The following is a 20,310-nucleotide window of genomic DNA, read 5'->3' as shown; positions in this document are numbered from 1 at the left end:
TTTCTCTTTATACCAAATTAGATTAACTCCTGCCCAGCCGGTGTGGCTCAGTGGTTGAGCATCAACCTCTGACACAGGAGGTCACAGTTGATTCCTCATCAGGGCAGGTTGTGGGCTCGGTCCCCAATAGGGGGCATGCAGGAGGTAGCCGATCAATGATTCTCTCTCATTACTGATGTTTCTGTCTCTCTCCCTCTCCCTGCATCTCTAAAAATCAATAAAACATTTTAAAAAATTAGATTAAGTCCTAATTTTTAAAGCCTTCTCGAAAAACTGACTTCATGCAGAAAGTCTTGAGAGAAGCACACTAAACCCACACTAATTCTTATTTAACTATTAGAGGCCTGGTGCAAGAAATTTGTGCACTTGGGGGTGGGGGTCCCTTAGTCTAGCCTACGCTCTCTTGCAGTCGGGGAGCCCTTGGGGTATGTCCGACTGACGACTTAGGCCCCACAGGGAGCAGGCCTAAACCGTCAGTCGGACATCCTTAGCACTGCCACGGAGGTGGGAGAGGTTCCTGCCACCACCACTGCGCTTGCCAGCCATGAGCCTGGCTTGGGCTTCTGGCTGAGTGACACTCCCCCTGTGGGAGCACACTGACCACATGGGGGCAGCTCCTGCGTTGAGTGTCTGCCCCCTGGTGGTCAGTGCACATCATAGCAACCGGTCGTTCGGTCGATTTGCATATTAGCCTTTTATTATATAGGATTTCTTTTACTATTTTCATTGGATTAAAAGTACACTTTCTTTTAGTGCTTACAGCTCTTTTTAAATTTGTCTAGTTCTCACCAGGAGCCCCCCCACCATAACAAAGAAAAATACACATTTTTTAAAAGTCAAATACTACCATAGGTCTTATAATGGAGGCAGTCTCTTACTCAACTCTTCCCCAGGCCTGAGTTCAATCCCAGCTATTTCCTGCAGCAATTTAACAATATGATGTCTTCTTTCCCCTCGTCTTCATCGCTCAATACAGTTAAATCCACACATCGTTCATACATCTGGGTAAATTCACATTCAGGTTTTATAATATTTTGACAATGAGGTATCATTCACACTTGAGTTGTAATGATTACACTTCATTTCACATGCTCCCTTTTCCTTGGCTTAATTTTCTAATGCACTTAGCATCCTTCTTCTTTACAGCAATGAAGGAGTATGAGAAAAATCTTAACACTATTCTCCCCTTTGCCAAAAACATCATATAAGCCATTTTTCTTTCTCTTTCTCTCGCTCTCTCTCTCTCTCTCTCTTTTTTTTTTTCTGCAGAGAACCCGCCAGTAGCCATCTGCCTTGCTTTCCTCTGAACAGGTTGCTGTCTGGGCTTGCTGGACAACTGTCCTTGGCTTCCGCCTGGTATCGGGCTCCCTAATGAGTGAATTCTAGTCATTCCTGAGAAAGAACATACCACAGATAAAATTGAATTTCTGAACATTTCTGAAGCTATTCATACACTTGATTGAAGGCCTGGCCATGTGCAGAATTCTAGGCAGTAAATAACTTCCTTTTAGAATTTTGCAAACATTGCTCCATTGCATTATAACTTTTAGTATAGTGTAGTGCAGTGATGGCGAACCTATGACACGTGTGTCAGAGGTGACAGCGAACTCATTTTTTTGGTTGATTTTTCTTTGTTAAATGGCATTTAAATATATAAAATAAATATCAAAAATATAAGTCTTTGTTTTACTATGGTTGCAAATATCAAAAAATTTCTATATGTGACACGGCACCAGAGTTAAGTTAGGGTTTTTCAAAATGCTGACACACCGAGCTCAAAAGGTTCGCCATCACTGGTGTAGTGTTTGGAGGTGTAAAATTTAGAGCCAGACAGCCTGGATATGAAATCTGACTCTGCCATGTAATTAGCTGTGTGATATTGGGCAAGTTACTTAACAACTCTGTGCCTTAGGTTCCTCATTTATAAAGAGGGTAAAATGCTACTACTTCCCTTAAGAGTCTCTAAGAAGATTAAATGTGCTTAAAAGGAGTGTTGTATGTAAGTATAGCTATGATGATGATGATGATGATGAAGATTTTAAGATCTTTTTATTTCTGGTTTCCTGAAATTCTATGGCAACATGCCTTAATGTAAATGCTAGAAACTCAGCAGTCCCTTCAATATGGAAATTCATCTAGCTGAGCTTTAAATATTTTCTCCTGCGGAGGAAAACAGGACCATTCAGAGAGACATTTCTGCTGAGGCAGGTAGTAAACGTTGCAGAATGCTAAGTAAGGCGAGTTGCTAAGGAAAATCACTACTGAATGGAACGAGTTTGCTAGGGTTACCCTAACAACATTCCACAGCCTGGGTGACTTCAACCACAGGCGGTTAGAGTCTCTCAGCTCTGGAGGCCGCAAGTCCAAGCTCGAGGGGTTGGCAGGTTTGGTTTCTTTTGAGCCCTCTCTCCCTGACTTGCAGATGGCCATCTTCTTACTCTGTCCTCACATGGTCTTTCCTTGTGTGCTCACACACCCTTCTGTGTCAAAATTTCCTTTTCTTAAAAGGACACTAGTCATACATATTGCATTAGGGCCCTCCCTAACAGCCTCGTTTTAACTTAAGCACCTCTCCAAAGGCCTTATCTCCAATGCAGTCACATTCTGAGGTACTGGGGGGACTAAGGCTTCAACATATGAATTTGGAGGGTGGCGGGGGGACACAGCCTATAGCACTAATGCAGATTCAGGTTAGAACTAGTTCCAGCTAAGAAAGCAAACAGCAGATGGAGGGGATCAGAGATAAATTCACATCGACACGGGAATAAGTAAGAAGAATTTTACAGGAGCAACATAAAATATAGACATGGAAAAAGGCAGAAAAAGCTATGCTTTTAACATGTGGGCAACACATAATACAAGAACTCTTAAAACTCAGGTTAACACACACAGGATTGAGCAAGTAACCGTGTGATTAGCTGTTAAGAAAAAGCCTGTTAAGAAAACACTGATACTGGCATTTGAAAAGTCCCAGAGATGTATGTACTTTGAAAGGTTCTGACTCTAAATTAAGAAAAGACACGCGGCACAATTTAGGCATTAAATTGGAGTTAGAAGGAATTGATAACAATGGCGCTTTAGGAGAATGTATACCACATTTTACTTAATTGTCTGAGAGCCTGCTTGTTATAGTTAATTATTTTAGGAACTTATCTGATTTCTTTTAGAGATAAAATCAGCTTACTTAAATCTTAGCCAAAGCATGCCTGTACTTTAACATGGTGAAGATCAGACAGGGGAGCAGTATATTCTCCTTATAAAGAAACCGGGGGTGGGCATCCCCCGAGTGCTGAGCTGAAGGTAGGAAATCAGAGCAAATACAATAGTGAGTCTAATGCCCACACAGCAAATTCTCTTTGCAATAAGTTTAATAAAACCTCCTGGGAAATTAGTGGCATTAATGCAGCAATCTCTTGCTGGCCCTAATGCATTTTAATCAGATTTCCTGTTTTCCACGTTGATAAAGGAAAACATCTGACATTTATTATTGTGGAAATAAATACCAACCAAGTGGAAAAGCACAGGCTATTTATTCAGGGCTTGCTAGGGCAAGGGAGTCAGCCACCCTCACTGGTGCTCTGGCTGAGAAGTAGGAAGGCCATAGAGCAATGGCTCTCAACCTTCTGGCCCTTTAAATACAGTTCCTCATGTTGTGACCCAACCATAAAATTATTTTCGTTGCTACTTCATAACTGTAATGTTGCTACTGTTATGAATCGTAATGTAAATATCTGATCTGCAGGATGGTCTTAGGCGACCCCTGTGAAAGGGTCGTTCGACCGCCAAAGGGGTCACGACCCACAGGTTGAGAACCGCTGCCATAGAGAGAAGCGCTCAAGGTACCTGATCTGGAGGCTGGAGGCAGGGGCAGCTGTGAGCGGGCTGACTAGAAGCAGCATCCTATGTGACAGGAGCGTGTTTGGCCGTCTCTGGTTCATCTTATGCTGGAAGCAGGGCCAAGCATTAGGGAAGCTGTCAGTTACTAATCATTTAGCCCATTTGGGCCAAATACACATGAGTTATTGTTTAGCTTCCCGGATTGTCACCAGAGAGCAACGTGGCTTCCTGACACATGGTGAGCTGGCTTCCTGGGGTATTGCTTGTAGATAAGGGATTGGCTTCTCGGGCTGTTCAGTGCAGGTTTGTAGGTCAAGGTTCTATTTTTACGTATAGTCTGGACATGGTCTCTTTGTCTATTTAGTCTCTCATTATCCTTTCTGAAGGGAAAAGATAACTCAAGGCACCCAGCACGGGGGCAAGACGAGAGTCTGGAGAACTGAATTTTAATTTTTCTAGACAGCGGGAGAAGCAGGGTTTCTTTTTCTAGGATACAGGAGGAAAGACAGTCCAGGTTGCCAGGAGAAACGTGTCTGGGATGCAGACAGCAAAGGAGACCCGCAGTCCTCTGACTGTAGTCCAGGCTAGCAGGGACAATGGCTAACAATGTCAGTCGAAAAAAGGTAAGAGGAGAGACCAAGGTGTCTTTGTGGCTCTGCCTACTGTGAATAGTGTGCTGAGCTATGTCCTGAGGGAGCCATAGCTAGGAGCAAACCCCACAAAGCTAAGGGGCTAAGAGTCTGCTGGGGAGGCTTTCTGTGCCTACACAAAATATATCACCTGCTAAACAGATAAGCAGATGACCTATAATGTGTATGTGACACCATTGTAATCAGCTAGTTATTAATAATAGGAAAGGAGCGAAGGGAAGGCAGACATTATAAGCATGGCCATTTGGGCAGCTTCACCAGGAAGCTGCAACTTTTCACTTCCAATGGAACCTCCAGTCCATTCCCTGCAAAGCACTGGGGATGCAGCAAAGGGGAGACAGATGCATGTTCAGTAAAGTCAGGATGACATAGATAGGATGCCTGTCAGTCAAACCTGGGAACAGAGACCACTGGCCAGAAGGGGCAGGGCCACTACAAGCCCATGAAAATTTGGAAATACATAATCCCCGCGACAAAGGAGTTTTCTCTCTCTCGGTTCCCTTGTTTTGCACTTGCCCGTGTTCCCTCCATGGCCATGTGGCCATGTGGCCCCCCCACACGATGGTCTAATGGACTGCAGCTGGGAACTCAAAAGAAGCTAGCCTCATGCTGGATTGGACTCTGCTCCAACATGGGATGGAAACTCTGGACACTGGCTTTGATTTTGGCCCTGAAGAAGGCACACTGGGACTTGTTCCTTGGTGGGACAAAGGAGAATGGGACCTTGGAAACTCAGGGGATTCATTCCACAGAAATCAAGATTTCTACAGTATGTCATCCTCCCGGAGGGGCCCCCAGAAATTCTTATTCTAGCAGTACCCCAAGAACCCCACTTTCACCGATAACATACGTGTATGTGTATGGTTAAGACATCAATCTGTGTGTATGTGCAGTAAGCCATAGATCATGACCTACTCAATCAAACATTTGTACCAACAGTAAGCCACAGATCATGACCTACCCAATCAAACATGTGGAACTGCAAATGCAGTACCAACCTACAGGTACAGTTTGCAATTGTCCTAAAGTATCAAACACTGTACTGTGAGTTCCCAAAGAAAGCCACACATAAAGCCAATTTTTAGCATCTTTTTTTTTTTTTCACATTCACAAATACTGAAAACCGACCAATTTCACTTTGAGAAAGAAAACAGCCTTTTAGTTTGAAATATTTCAAAGAATAGAAAATATTTTATCCTTTTGTTATTGCTATAATTGGCATCACATGCAGTCGTGTCCTATAACCTTAGCAGTGTTCACATTCCAATACACACAGGAACACCCTGGATGGTGGGTTTTTATTGTATTTGGTTTTGGTTTTGAGTCTTACCAAAAGCTCAAAGGAGAGTAAAAACAGAGGTCGTTATTTGGTACTTAAAGATAAAAGAAACGGAGGCTTCACTTCGCTGGGTGAAATGACTTGCCCAAGGTGTCAGAGCTGAGAACGAAAGGAACCTGCTTCTAATTGTAGACCCCTTTAAAAAGTCCTCCTTTTCAAAAGGGGGCCTACAACCAGCAGGTTCCCCAAGTTCTCTGAACTTCCCTGGTGATATTGTCATTTTCAGTAAAAAATACCATTGGTTTCCAAAAAGCTTAAAGTTTGAATTACAAAAATAGGACCAAGCTATTAGCTGATCTTAAGGCGCTGCTTTCAGCACTTCCTCATACTTAACACTTTTCTATAAAATCATGAATCCTCTTATTTTACAGCTTAATTGCACTGTAAATCTGACATTTTTACTTCTTTCTAAATCCAGTTAATCTCAAAAGCAGCTCAGTGAAAACATTCAAATATTTAATCACACCGCTAGAAATGTTGAACCACTAATGTTATTATTACTGTATGTCTTCCTTTTCTTCTTTGTCCAGGTGACGTTATTCATACACAATAGATCTGTTAATAAAAGCTCCAGTCTGAAGGCAAATGACAGAGAGCCTTATCATTCTAATCAATCATTCTTAAGTACTGTGTCACACCATCGGCAGAATATTACCGGGACCACCTCTAACTGAAATAAAACTACAATATGAGGAAAGGAAAACTTATCTGTTTATATCTGAGCGGCTGTTCGGAAACACCCAAACACTCAAAGGACTCGATTCGAGGATGTTCTTTTTCCCCAGGGATGAATGGAGGACAGAGTTAGGTAGCAGGAAAAACAAATACAAAAGGGATGTTTTAAATAATGGTTTCCCGTTGCTCTTGGCTGTTGGTTTTCCATGTTCTTCCGATGCATGCATGTTTACATCTAAATTCACCTCCGAATAAGGAGGATCAAAGAATAATCTCAAAAAAAGCAAGAGCAACTTTCTTAAGGTATGACGGCTTTTTTCCCCACTAGAAGAGATTTCTTTTCTCTTTTCTCTTTATATCCTAGCAAAGACTTTAATCCATTTTTGTTTCAATTTCTATGTTAAATATCCCCAAGGCACTTAGGGCTCTGATATTTGTGATTTGGACAACTGCCTACTAAATTTTAACGAGCACATACCTAAAAGAAAAAACTCCAGTGGAATATTTTTCTCTAAATCTTTTTCATTGAGTTGCATAGTCTCCCAACATCCCCCCGCCCCCCACCCCCCAAATGGCAAAGTACACAATAAAGGGCAACTATGACATTCAACAAAAGGGGAAAACAAATGATGACTTTTACTAACATTGTCTCATGCCTTCATGCCTTCAAGAAAATGGCCCTCTACATCTCCCTGGAACACACAATGAGGATAATTTAAATGAAAATGTACCATTCACGGCAGTTAATTGTCACAGAAAAACCCGAATGTGGGTGATAATCCTAAAAGGATTTTGGCTACGCACGGTGGCTACCAGATTTAGAAGGTTTCCACTTTAAGATGTTAATGCCTGGGTGAGGATCCACGTTTGGATCTGCAAGCACACCTAGGTCAGCGAGGGCACTGAACACTAGGTCACCTTCCCAGCATCCATTGTGCCTCTTTCTCCTTCCTCACAGGACCCTGATTTAGTCCAGATATCCACCCTCCTGCAGATAATCCACTGAATGTAGAGGAATATGGCCTTTTCCCTGCTCCAGGGGTTGACCTGTTGTTTTAAGGAAAATCTCATAGCCCCTTGCCAATAACTCATCCAGAGCGGAAATGTGACTTCAGTTGACTCAGACAGAAGGGAAAGCCTTTTGCTCCCTGCTGGAAGGAGAGGGACAACAGTCTTTCTCCTGCTGGAAACTTGTTCCCTCAGCCTGTTGCCAGCTACTTGGTTTCTCAGACTCCCTTATAACTGTGAGTACCCATGTGACATGGTTACAAACAACAGAACAGGGTCTGCTTAGAGCAGTGGTTCTCAACCTGTGGGTCGAGACCCCTTTGGGAGTTGAACGACCCCTTTCACAGGGGTCGCCTAAGACCATCGGAAAAACACATATATAATTTACATATTGTTTTTGTGATTAATCACTATGCTTTCATTATGTTCAATTTGTAACAATGAAAAGACATCCTGCATATCAGATATTTACATTATGATTCATAACAGTAGCAAAATTACAGTTATGAAGTAGCAACGAAAATAATTTTGTGGTTGGGAGTCAACACAACATGAGGAACTGTATTAAAGGGTCACGGCATTAGGAAGGTTGAGAACCACTGGCTTAGAGGTTTCTAGAAGGCCATGTAGGGCTGGTGTGGTGCTGAACAATGTTAAGAAGCCCCCAAATCCTTTCCCACTCTCCCCCGCCCGCCCCATTCTGGTTGCTGCTGGCAGCCATCGGGAAGAAAGCTGGCACTAGGACGAAGCTGACGGCGGAGGAGGCGCACAGACAGGAAAACCTTCCCCAATTACACAGCCCCGAGGTCTGCCCTACCGCAGGCCTCCTTCACAGGAGCCAATCAGATTCCTCCTGGTGTAAGCCAGGGTCATGCTGCATTTCTGTTACCTGAACTTGAAAGCATCCTAAAAGCTACAGTAGAGAAATAAACTCACAAAGAGACCAAGAGAAAAAGATTTGCTGGGAGAGGGAGAACCGGAAGAGCTCAGTGTGATACAATCTGAGAGAGGATGGACTTTTCAAAGAAAAGAATCACCAACAACGCTAAAGGTAGTACATGTATCAGGGACGCTATTTTCCCTAGACCGTTTCTGCTTTGGGAATAGAACAACGTTAAAGCAATCTGCATTCACTGTCGCCACACTATGCTTTTCTGATTAATAAGATATTCGGAGGCTAACTGATGGCAGCTGACTGTACACTGGATTATGATGATTGTTATGGATCACAATTTGTTTATGATGATTATAAAGTGTGTTTTTACAGTGAAATACAGAATAAACATGGTCAGGTAAGACTTATTCATTGTAAGTACATTGAGAGCACATTGCAACCTTTCTTTTCCCCAAGTAGACCACATTAATCACTAAAGTCTTACAGACACATTTTATTCAAGATATTCTCGAAAACAGAAATTGGAAAAACGTATAACATTTACCTAAAGATTGCTCAATCATCTTTACGAGTATGAGGGAGTACTGAAGCAAAAGTGTGTGAGAACTGCTCTTTAAGAAAAATTTCTTTCTTCACCATCTCAACTAAACTTTTGGCTAATGTCACTGGATATAAACTCTTTCTCTGCCCTGACATTCTTTTCCACGGAAGCATCCTGATTGTGAGTAGGAGACAGACAGTCTGAGTTAACACTCACCTTCACCAGCTCAGTGTAGCCTGTTTCTTTTGGGGTCCACCAAGGCTGGGCTTTCAGTCCGTTCACGTTGTAGAGCGAGCGCTGCCAAACAGATGCAAAATGGCCCCTCTTGTGCCCAAGCTCGTACCACTTATACGCCTGAAAGAACAGAAAAATGAACTGCAAACGAGGCGTTTTTATTCATTTTAAAATTAAAGTCACTAATAATCAAGTATTATTTTGCAACATTTAAATAAAGAGCTTGCTGGTCAGGTGTGCCCAAACCTGTTACACTGGTGAAAACTGTTATTGTATTGGGTCCCTGGTTATGACCCATTATGATAAGTGAATGTGTGATTTCATTTCCAGCCTGAGGCTGTGTGGTCTTTTAACACAGGATTCATGCTGCATGCATTCTGGTCTCTCTCAGTGTTCAGTAGAGTCGAGGACTTACTTGTTGAGTAATCAACAATTTTAGACAGTGACATAGACTATATAGTCTAGCTTTTATTTCTTAAATTCTGTTTTTGAGTTTTCTTTTAAAAGAATGGCAATTTTGCTAATTTCTTCAAAGATATCTGCATTTATTGAATTAGAATTCTAAAATCAAGAGTTCCTCTTTTCACATGTATTTTCTTTTTGTGTCCGTTTTTAGGAAGGCCACCCAAAGAAACAGTGTAAATCCTCCTCCATTAAATTAAGTAGACAAGCCAGGCTGGTGTGGCTCAGTGGTTGAGCATCGACCTATAAACCAAGAGGTCACAATTCGATTCTCAGTCAGGGCACATGCCCAGGTTGTGGGTTCCATCCCCAGTGTGGGGTGTGCAGGAGGCAGCCGATCAATGATTCTCTCTCATCATTGATGTTTCTCTCTCTCTCTCCCTCACTGAAATCAATAAAAAATATATTTATAAAAATAAAAAGAGACATATTTTTTTTAAAAATTAAGTAGACAAAAGGAAATCGTATTCTGAGTTTGCATTAATATAGTGATAGCCCATATAGGATTTTTTTTTTAAAGGGGGATTTTGTTCCCTTTTTTTATCCCCTGCCATAAGGATAACATCTGTGGCTTGAGGCTAGCTGTAACATGATATGACTGGCCCCCAAGAAGACTAGCCCTTTCAGGGACAGCTGGCTGCAGACTGCGCTGCTCCATCTGTCTCCCTCAGATGATGTCCGGCCATATGCTCTCCGTGAGGCCCTCCCCACAGGTTTCCCCCAGGCGCACACTCTACTGTCCTCAGGGCAGAGGACAATGTAGTGATCTATCAATAATAACCCCTCTGTTACTGTAAATCTGATCTAATGATTACTTTTAAAGAGTGATTTCAAATACACATTTTAATCAATTAAACACCACCTTTTAATACCAAGCAGATAAAAAGATGTTCATAAAACTCCAGATATACTTTAAATGTAAACTATAGTGACTTTTACATCTTAAAATTCATACTTTGAAAATTCTTTCATTAGAAAAATCAAGTGTGATAGCAGTACCACCTCATATATTCAGTAACTCTTTTCAGTTTACTTGCTTTTACATGTGATCAGCAGTTGATCTTACTAAGAACTGCAAATATCTACAATTTATAAATGGTGAAGCTGAGGTTTAAAAAGGCTACAATCTTTAACTATAACCCACAGCTCCTGACAATTTGCTCCACAACTACTCTTCAACCATATTTTCAATGAAGGTAAAATCATCTTCAATTACATAGAGGACCCAACCAATTCAGCCAGAGGAAAAACACACACACACATCTAAACTACTTTTCAATAAGAATTTGCAAAAAAATCAAGTTAGAATCCTTTGAAATTTTCCTCTTTATTGTTTCCCTTTTATACTTCTTACCAAGAATACTGAAATAGAGTAGCTGGGGGGCACCTTCTTAGTAAATGTGTTTTCTATACTTCAAATTATTGCCAGGTATGGTTACACACACACACACACACACACACACACACACACACACACGACACAGAAATTACAGGTCAAATGATTCCAACTCAGAAAATCCCAGGCCACACCTAGGGAACAGGTGGCCCCAGCCAGAGTCCGCTATGCCTGGGGCTCGGTGCGCAGTGAGGCCTGGAGACAGACTTGTGGTGCAAACAGTTGGCTGCAACCTGCCTGTGGAGGACCGTGAATGCCTTCACTTGCAAATAGAACTGATTTTTATTTTGCAACAGGGGGTATTGGACAATGAAAGTTAAGCCTAAAGCAAGACAGAGCAGCCAGGTTCTTACAGCTATCGCTACATGGAAGGTGACAACAAACACAGACTGAGCAAGAGGGAAGGTGACACAGGCGCCAAAGACACTAGGAAGCTAACGCTCAGATCCTGGCCTGTCTAGATGGGAGGCCTCTGAGAAGAGGGAGGAGCTAGAGCTGATTCAAGTCCAGATCCTGGGAAGTCGGCAATGTCATCAAATGAGAGATGGAACCCAGGAAGGCAAAGGGGTTAGAGGAAGAAGATAAGAGAGTCGTCTTTGTGACATTGTGTGGTGGCATTAAGCAGGCAACAGACGTACAAATCTGGACTTTGAGTGGGAGATGAGAGAGCTGGGATTTGGGAGTAATGGAAATGTTGGGAACAGCTGAGTGTGAACTGCTGAGACGGCCATGGTCTGTCTTCCTCCCACTCCTGTCCATACGGAACACACTACTAGGAAAACCTTCCTCAAAAGCAACCTTAATCAGGCTCTGCAGCACTGGGGCTGCGGGGCTGCTTCTCTCGCGGGGCCTGGAGCCGAGCTCCAAGCAGAGAACATGAAGATGGCCGCTTGCTGATGGGCAAACTCAGAGCATGACAGTCAGTTCACAGATTCCATACCTAACATCAAGAATATACTACATGGGGCTTTGCCCAGCCGGTGTGGCTCAGTGGTTGAGTGTTGACCTATGAACCAGGAGGTCATGGTTCAATTCCTGGTCAGGGCACATGCCCGGATTGTAGGCTCCATCCTCAGTGTGGGGCATGCAGGAAGCAGCCAAGTAATAATTCTCACTCATCATTGATGTTTTTTTCTCTCTCTCCCTTCCTCTCTGGAATTAAGCAATAACTATTTTTTTTAAAAAAGAATATACTAACATGGGGTTTTTACTTGTTTTCATTCCACTGTAAGGATGAGTCCTTGTGAACTTAAAAAATTCAAGAACTGTGCTGTTCTGTGCATATTAATTATAAGTAAGTGGATAGAACAGTCTCCTAGGTTCAAATCCCAAGCCCCTAACAAGTGTTCAGCCCTTGAAGTAAGGGCTGTTTTCATCTAAGATGTGAGAAGAAGCCATAGACTTCTTTGATCTATCTGTCTTTGCCCTGGACCCTGAGATGTTCAAAGATAAATTAATCAGTGAGAATAATCACATTTATAGAAATCAAACGTGAACATTTATCCAGTGTTAAGACACTGCAGCAAAATCTTTCTTATCCCTTTCATTCAAAGGAGGTATCAGGCATCTACACCTAAAAGAATGAAGGAACACAAAAGTGATTGCTCATCAGCAATTTCTTCTCCCTTATTTCTAATTCAGAGTCTCACTGCATCCTTTTATCCATGGCTCTAAGGAGAGCCCAGCCTAGAGCCATGTGATGGTGCAGCACTTACCTGGAGGTGGGCTTCACTGTCCAGCAATGTCCTGTCAATCATGGTGGACTGATTGGGAGAGTTTTTGGCATTTACACATCATGACTAATGATCTAATGTTATTATTTTTAAAAACATACATTTTACTGATTTTTTAACAGCGAGGAAGGGAGAGGGATAGAGAGTTAGAAACACCGATAAGAGAGAAACATTGATCAGCTGCCTCCCGCACACCCCCCACTGGGGATGCCCCCACAACCGAGGTACATGCCCTTGACCGGAATCTAACCCGGGACCCGTCAGTCCACAGGCCGACTCTCTATCCACTGAGCCAAACCGGTTAGGGCGATCTAATGTTATTTTTAAAGAAGCTGACATTGTACTCAGAAAATGTTTAACAGCCACAAAGAAAATATGTAACCTGTTTTAGTTACTACATTTTCTGAGTCAGTACCTGTTATTAGTATTCCTACAGGTATTCATCTTAAACTTGTATTAAATATTTCACAGGGTAATTTACACAATTAACCATGGGGTTCAGGGAGCTTAGGAATCAGTTGAATAAAGACTTCATTCTAAAATAACCACTTTTTAAGTTCCCAAATAAAAATAAATCTAAGCAAACTGTTAAAATATTTTTAAATATTTAAACAATTTCAAATATATCTATTTCACATTTAAAAAATATTTTTCAAGGCAATGTCTACCATTCTATACATACACATAGACACATAGGCGCACACACACACACACACACACACTCCTATTTAGAGACTGCTCTTATGATTATTCATTCAGATACTTTCTTGAAAGAAACTACAGAAGCCAAATCCCAGAAATTCTTTATAGGATTAAGTAAGAGTTGTTGGGTTGTTTCAAAAAAACTTAAATCATCACCTTCAAAAAATCATGTTAAAAAAATAACTTTCTCTTAGAAATAATTTACTCCTGCTCTATCCTCTTTTAGAACAGAAACATCATAAACACATTACCTCTTTGTTTCCAACCCTCTGCATGGCATCCCCCAGGTGAAAATAAAATCGTCCATCATCAGTGCCAGGATCCCCAGATTCTATTCCTTCCTGTAGAAAAGGCAGTGTTAGCATTTATGAAAGAATACCACAGTCAATTTATTGATTTACTTAATCTTTATATACCATTTGAAAATCAAAGAACCAGACAAATTCATCTCAACATTAAAGTTTGGCAATTAGATTACCGGTCAATATTTACAATGCAAAACCAAAAGGAGGTAGTAAAAGTTAAAATTTAACAATACATTCATCATTAATTAACAGCAGACTAGCCCATAAAATTAGTACGATCCTTTGTGAATTGTCTCTGTGGATGTGATCATATTTCAATATTCCAAATAATTTCTTTGGCTGGGTACCTATCACATTTATTCGGTTTTCCAAATCTAAACATATGTCACCTAGAGGCTTGTTTAACAATGCCTGAACCAAAATGTTTACTCACTCATATATGCCGGAGGTGACAGAGGCCCAACTGCAAGTAATATTTTCCCCTCTACAAACAAATGTGCCCTCACCTTTTAACAAAGTATTTTATAAAACATTCGATAGGATTAAAGCGAATTGGAATCTCTGAGAATGTAACTGTTATTAAACAAGTCTTATTATAAAACACTTAGCTGATATTTATCTCCATCTCCCCCATAAGGAGTGAAATGGAGATTTATGTAAAAAGAAAGAGAAAATATTAAAGCAAGAGAATAAACTTTAAAAAAAGGACAAAGGTATAAAAAATATTTCAATATCAAGGATTTCCTTTTAAAAATCTGCATCTTTGAGGCCTTTTCACAAGAAGCCTGTTTTCCTGGGAAGAAATTTTATGTGCATAATGTTGAGGAGTAGCTGCAACAAACCGGAGAGAAGCAGAGCTGTGGTCAGGGTTCTGGACTGAGAGACACCCCAATAAATGTCCTCAGTTGCTAATGGACCACCCTGCCCCCCATTTCCCCGTCTCTGAAGCAGGGAGAGTCCTGCTAGGCCCTGACTGTGTCAAAGGAAACCTAAGGGGAACACCTTAAGTCAGAGAAACACACATGCCCACAGGGTCATGGCAGGGGACGGAAAAATCTGCAGAGGCCCAGTGACAGCCAAGACAGATTGTGGGGTGCATGCTTACCTCACTCTCATGCTGGGATGTGGGCGAGATATGACCTTTTATGAGAAACCAGAAATCTGCATAATTATATAAAATGTTCAGATTCTCAACACAGGCAAGCAATTAAAATTGTTTTTAATAAGAGTTATGTTGGCCAAATATAATGTGCAAGCTATTTGCGATCAGTGGGCTGTTATTTGGTACCTCTGATTTAAGCCCTGTGTTAAAAGAGATCATAAAAGTATAATATACTACTACTTAAAAAAAAAAAATGTTCATTGACATTCAATCAGCTACCTGTCCAATATGGTAGCTGCTGGCTCATGTCATTATTTAATTTAAAATTAATTAGAATTAAAATTTCAATTCTTCAGTCATACTCCCCACATTTCAGGTGCTCAGTTGCCACGTGTGGCCAGTGGCTACTAGAGTGGAGAGGACAAATAGAGGACATTTCCACTGTGCAGGCAGTTCCACCGGTAGCCCTGAGCTAGACCAAATGTGATGCTAGCCCGCTGACAAAGATTCAACTGGATATGAGGGGAAAATGACAGCATATTTTAATCTGAGTATTTTGAGCTACCAGGCTTTTTGGAGTTTGACCTATTCAGTGTGCATTTTTTACCTCACTTTGTATAAGCTGTCCTGAGCCCTATTCGAACTAGTTTCAATCATTTAATTCATTGCCCATATTTTAGAATATATGTCAGTAACTTTGGTCTACCTTTAAGTTTCAATAAAAACCAATAACCACTTCAGTTTTAGAGATTTCTTCATAAAGTCTTTTCCAGGAGTCGCTGCTCATACTGTTGGTGTTTCTACATTGGATACTCTCAATCACAGTGAAGGTCCACACGGGCCTATGAATGTCATGGTCAGAAGATTTACATTTTCACCATAAGAAGACTCAGCAGTGCATGCCAATCACTGTACAATGCATAGATTGACTCAGAACAGTCGGAAAATGAACAAAGAGCAAGGGCCGGGACAGTTACCTTCAAATAGGGAATGCTTTCTGCAATTTTGTTCTGGGCCTTCAGGATAAAGCCGTAATGTACTTTAGCGAAGCCATCATTTGGCGCCACTTTCAGAACCTAAACGCAAAGAGAAAAAGAAGCTACTGTGATTGACTACAAATTCTACAAATGACTGTCAAAACAAATTCTAATTAGCTTTGCTCTACTTGGATCATGACGATACAGTTTAAAACAGTAGTGTTTAGTTTCATTGCAATATATTAAGCTTAAATGGCCTAATTTCCTCTCAACTCAATGTTTTCACACCCACACATTAGTTCTTGAAAAATGAAGGAATAACTGTGAAAAGGCAACGACTGCTAGACTGCTACTTTAACAATGCAAATAAGCAAAACATCTGTCGATTGTTATGACTTCAATATATTTTTAGTAATCAAGAAAAACTACATTTGCTATCTTAAAGTCAACTCTGAATGATTATACACTCCTTTACATACATGCCTTATACATTACCTTAACAGAAAACTTAGTTTGCATTTGTAATATATCATGATCCACTGATTCAACGTAAATTTCTTGAAGGTCTAGCCATTTTCTAAAAAATATTTTTTTTATTGATTTCAGAAAGTAAAAGGAAGAGATAGAAACATCAATGATGACAGAGACTCATTGACCAGCTGCCTCCTGCTCACCCCCACACTGGGGGTCAAGCCCTCAACCTGGACATATGCCCTGACCTGGAATCGAACCATGACCTCCTGGTTCATAGGTCAATGCTCAACCGCTGAGCCACACCGGTCAGGCTAAGGTCTAGCCATTAGAATAAAGTGTGAACAAATCCAATATTCTGTGATAAAACCCAGGTAAATATTTAAAATAAATCAAATTATGGTTTATCATATGCATTTATTATGATTAAAGATTAATTATGCAAAGTGCCTCTAAATTAAATATTAGCAGTGAGAAATCAAAACAATAACATTAAACTTGGAGAGCTGCTTAAACAAACTAATTTACAGGACAAAAGTGAAAGATGAAGAAGGTGTGGGCTGAGTGAATATCCCGTAGCTTCTCTTTCTACTTGAGCCAAAGTAGGAAAGGGGTGCACAGCCATGAAGGGTTCCTTACACGGAAGGATATGTGTGAGGAGAGGGGACCCAAATACTTTAGCATTTTCCAGCTTGCATCCAGTCCCACAGCTCATCCATTGGCAAATCCAGACAACACTACCTTTAAAATATATTCAGAATCATACCCCTTATCCCCTTCTTCACCACTGCCACCCTGGTCCGAGTCTCACCTCTCCCGTACCTGCACCCCAGGCCTGCTCTCCATCACCCATTCTCCACCCGGGGCCCTGAATAGGCTCACGAATCCTAGGTCAGATGTCATCCCCACTCTGTTCAAAACCCAAAAGGGTTCCACTTCACTCAGAGTAAGCCCACGTTCTAGGAACAGCCTCCGAGGCCCACCTTGAACTGGCCTATCTAACTTCTCTGGCCTCCTCTCCTACCCGCCTCCCACCAGCTACTCTGAGGCACTCTGGACTCCTTGATGCTGAAATGCAAGCCAGAGGCATGCTTGCCTCAGGACCTTTGCATCTGTGGCGCTCCTTTGCCCCAGTCTTCTAGATGTCCACATGGCTCACTCCCTGACCTCGATAAAGTCCTTGATCAAAGGTTACCATCTCAGTGAAGCCTAGGCCCAACCACCAGATATAAAACAGACCGCTTCCTCCCCGTCCTGACTCCTTATCCTGACTCCTCTTTATTTATAGCGATTTGCATCTCCATCTGACTTATTATTTATTCCACTCTCCTACTATGAAATAAGCTGTATAGGGATTGTGTCTGTTACACTCACTGCCGATCCCCAGTGCTAGAACAGTGCCCGGCACATGGCAGGTTGGAAGAAGTCTGCACTGCCTGAGCGGATGGGTGCACGCTGCTTTCCTCCCCAGTGAGAGCTCTGAAAGCAGGCTCTGCGGCCGCACCTTCCCAGCACCTGTTCCCAGGCGGGGTGCTGAGAAGAGCTCCACAAATGCCCACGGAATTGAAGCGGATGGAGGCCGAGCATGTTTCCAGTAGCATAACTCTGAAGGGATTATTATACGAAGTACAGCTACACAGATGACATTTCTGCTTCCTCTAGACACACAGCTGTCATCTCAAGTAATCAGCAAAGGTGCTCCTTCACTAGATATTGTAGAACACACAGACCTCTTCTCGGCTCCAGACATATACACATGAATGAGATATACTCGCTTTTCTCAGGGAGCTCTCAGTCAAGGCAGGAAGACTGACCCAGAAGCAGACAATGGCAGTGCAATGTGGTAAGTGTAGCTATAGCAACAGGCATGAGGCATGCAGGGAGTATAGCGGAGGGGCACCTAGCTCACTCTGGGGTGGGTGTGGCTGGGCCATATCTGAAAGGCGTTTAGGGATGAATAGGAGTTCATCAGGGAAAGGGAGCCTGGGAGATAGAGAGGGCAGAAGGCAGATCACAAAAGCTCCTATTAAAAGAAAACACACACACACACAAACAAAAGCTCCTGTTTAGTTGCATGATCAAGATAATCTACCGGGGAGCAGAAAATTAAAATGCCTCTGTTTGCCCGTCTTTGAAATGTAATATTTAGTAGGCAACAGACTCCAGGGCTCCCCTCTCATCTGCATGGCACAGTTTCCCACGTCCCACTGATACACTTGCGATCGAGGGGAGGGTGGGCGATCAGGCAACCAGAGGCTGCCTCCCTGCTTGCTTCGCTAGGATCACCCACTGTGCTTGCTGCAGTTCACACGCAGGTGCATGAGGGATGTGCAGGCTGTATTATCCAGCTGTAACCAACAAACGCTCAGAAAAGGACAAGTGGCTCTATAAGATTTCTAAGAATCCCAGACTGATGTTAATACTAACAATATAACACAAATTCTCATTCTCTCTCTCTCTCCCTCCCGCCCTCCCTCTCTCTCTCTCTCTCTCTTTCTCTCCCCCTCCCCCCCTCTCTCTCCTTACACACATACACAACCAAAAAATGGTATAGCTGACATTTCTAGTCACAGTACAAACTGCATGACATTACCAGAAATTTTAAAACCATATACTAGTAATCATAATAGCATTACACACTGATATTACTAAAATTTTTTTTCAGGGAGAATGAAAATATTTTGGGCAGTTAAATAACATTTTAAAAATATCGGAAATATCGAAGTATTTTGGAGTGAGTAGCTTTTATAATGTCCATCATAAATTAGTACATACACATACATAAACATCCATTTTGCAGGTATTTGCTTGAATATTTTTAAAATTGATTTCAGAGAGGAAGGGAGAGGGAAAGAGAGATAGAAACATCAATGATAAGAGAGAACCACTGATCAGCTGCCCCCGCACGCCCCACACTGGGGGTCGAGCCCGTAACCCAAGCATGTGCCCTTGACCGGAATCGAACCCAGGACCCTTCAGTCCACAGGCCGATGCTCTATCCACTAAGCCAAACCGGTGAGGGCTGCTTAAATATTTTTTACTGGAATCACACAAGACCACTGCTTGGGCAATGGGAACCACTGAAGAGTTAAGCTGAGGATGGATGGTCAGATCTGTGACTAGTGTGGATGAATGAGGAGGAGTCAGGCCTGGACAGGATAAATCTGTTTAAAATGGAGGGGATTTGAAAGATACTCAGAAAATAACGAGGAATTAGTGATTGAGTACTGGATTGTAGACCCTATGAAGACATACTGTGTTTGTATCGTTAGCTACCATTTCCCAGGCTTCTGTGGTGGCTTACGTAAAGATGTATTGAATAAGCAAAGCGATACCTGAGTAGGAAGAATTTAGGGAGTTATTGGGGTGACACAGAAGGAGGAGGGAGACACAGGAGCACCTCCAAGAGCTGCAGGTGTGAACAACCTAAATCTAACCATTTTAAAGTTGGTCTTTGTTGAAACTAAATGCAGCAAAAACCCAGAAAGGGAAAACGTATAAATTTACTTAAAGTTAAAAATCAAATGAAAAAATATACAATTACACTATCAGTTTTCTGGAAATGATCTTTGACTGAGCCATAACGTATCAGGATAAACTGTGGTTAAGGAAAGAGAATCCATTAGACACAGCTTATTAACTCTGAAGTGAAAGAAGAAATAAAAGGCAAACCACACATGTATTTTCAGTCTATTAATGTGTCTTTAAAAGGGAATCCACTCAGTTGTATTAGACAACTATAGTTTAGACTTTGTGCATCCTGTTGTGCTTATTCAGATAGGATTATGATTTCCAATGTATAAACAACAGCAGGGGAATTTTATTTTTTCAAGATGAAGTAAAACGCTGCAGTATCTGAGATTTAGTATCAAGTAAAAAAAAAAAAGTGAATGTATTCAAGGAAGATTTTGAAAAGGCGAGGAAGGAAAAATCTGTAGTGAGTGAGAGAAACTGGAATGTTTTCAGATCCTGACTTAACTTCA

General features: G+C 41.6%; 1 protein-coding gene across 11 annotated transcripts in view; it reads right to left on the bottom strand.

Annotated features, from left to right (window-relative positions):
* The window catches only part of ASPH (aspartate beta-hydroxylase), a 173,913-nt gene that overhangs the window by 8,812 nt on the left and 144,791 nt on the right, over positions 1–20,310 (bottom strand). For all 11 annotated transcript variants that reach the window (XM_070391973.1, XM_070391975.1, XM_070391974.1 and 8 more), the window contains 3 exons: positions 15,857–15,955; positions 13,724–13,813; positions 9,162–9,299 (listed from right to left, as the gene is read on the bottom strand). In XM_070391973.1, coding sequence (XP_070248074.1) covers positions 9,162–9,299; positions 13,724–13,813; positions 15,857–15,955 — 327 coding nt within the window. The remainder of the gene's footprint in view (positions 1–9,161; positions 9,300–13,723; positions 13,814–15,856; positions 15,956–20,310) is intronic.

This window comes from Myotis yumanensis, unplaced genomic scaffold, assembly GCF_028538775.1.
Source record: "Myotis yumanensis isolate MYYU_CA2020_CCGP unplaced genomic scaffold, mMyoYum1.0.hap1 SCAF_15, whole genome shotgun sequence".
Classification (NCBI taxonomy): domain Eukaryota; kingdom Metazoa; phylum Chordata; class Mammalia; order Chiroptera; family Vespertilionidae; genus Myotis; species Myotis yumanensis.
The sequence above is the reverse complement of the archived record's forward strand: the minus strand, read 5'-3'. Positions and strand labels throughout refer to the sequence as shown.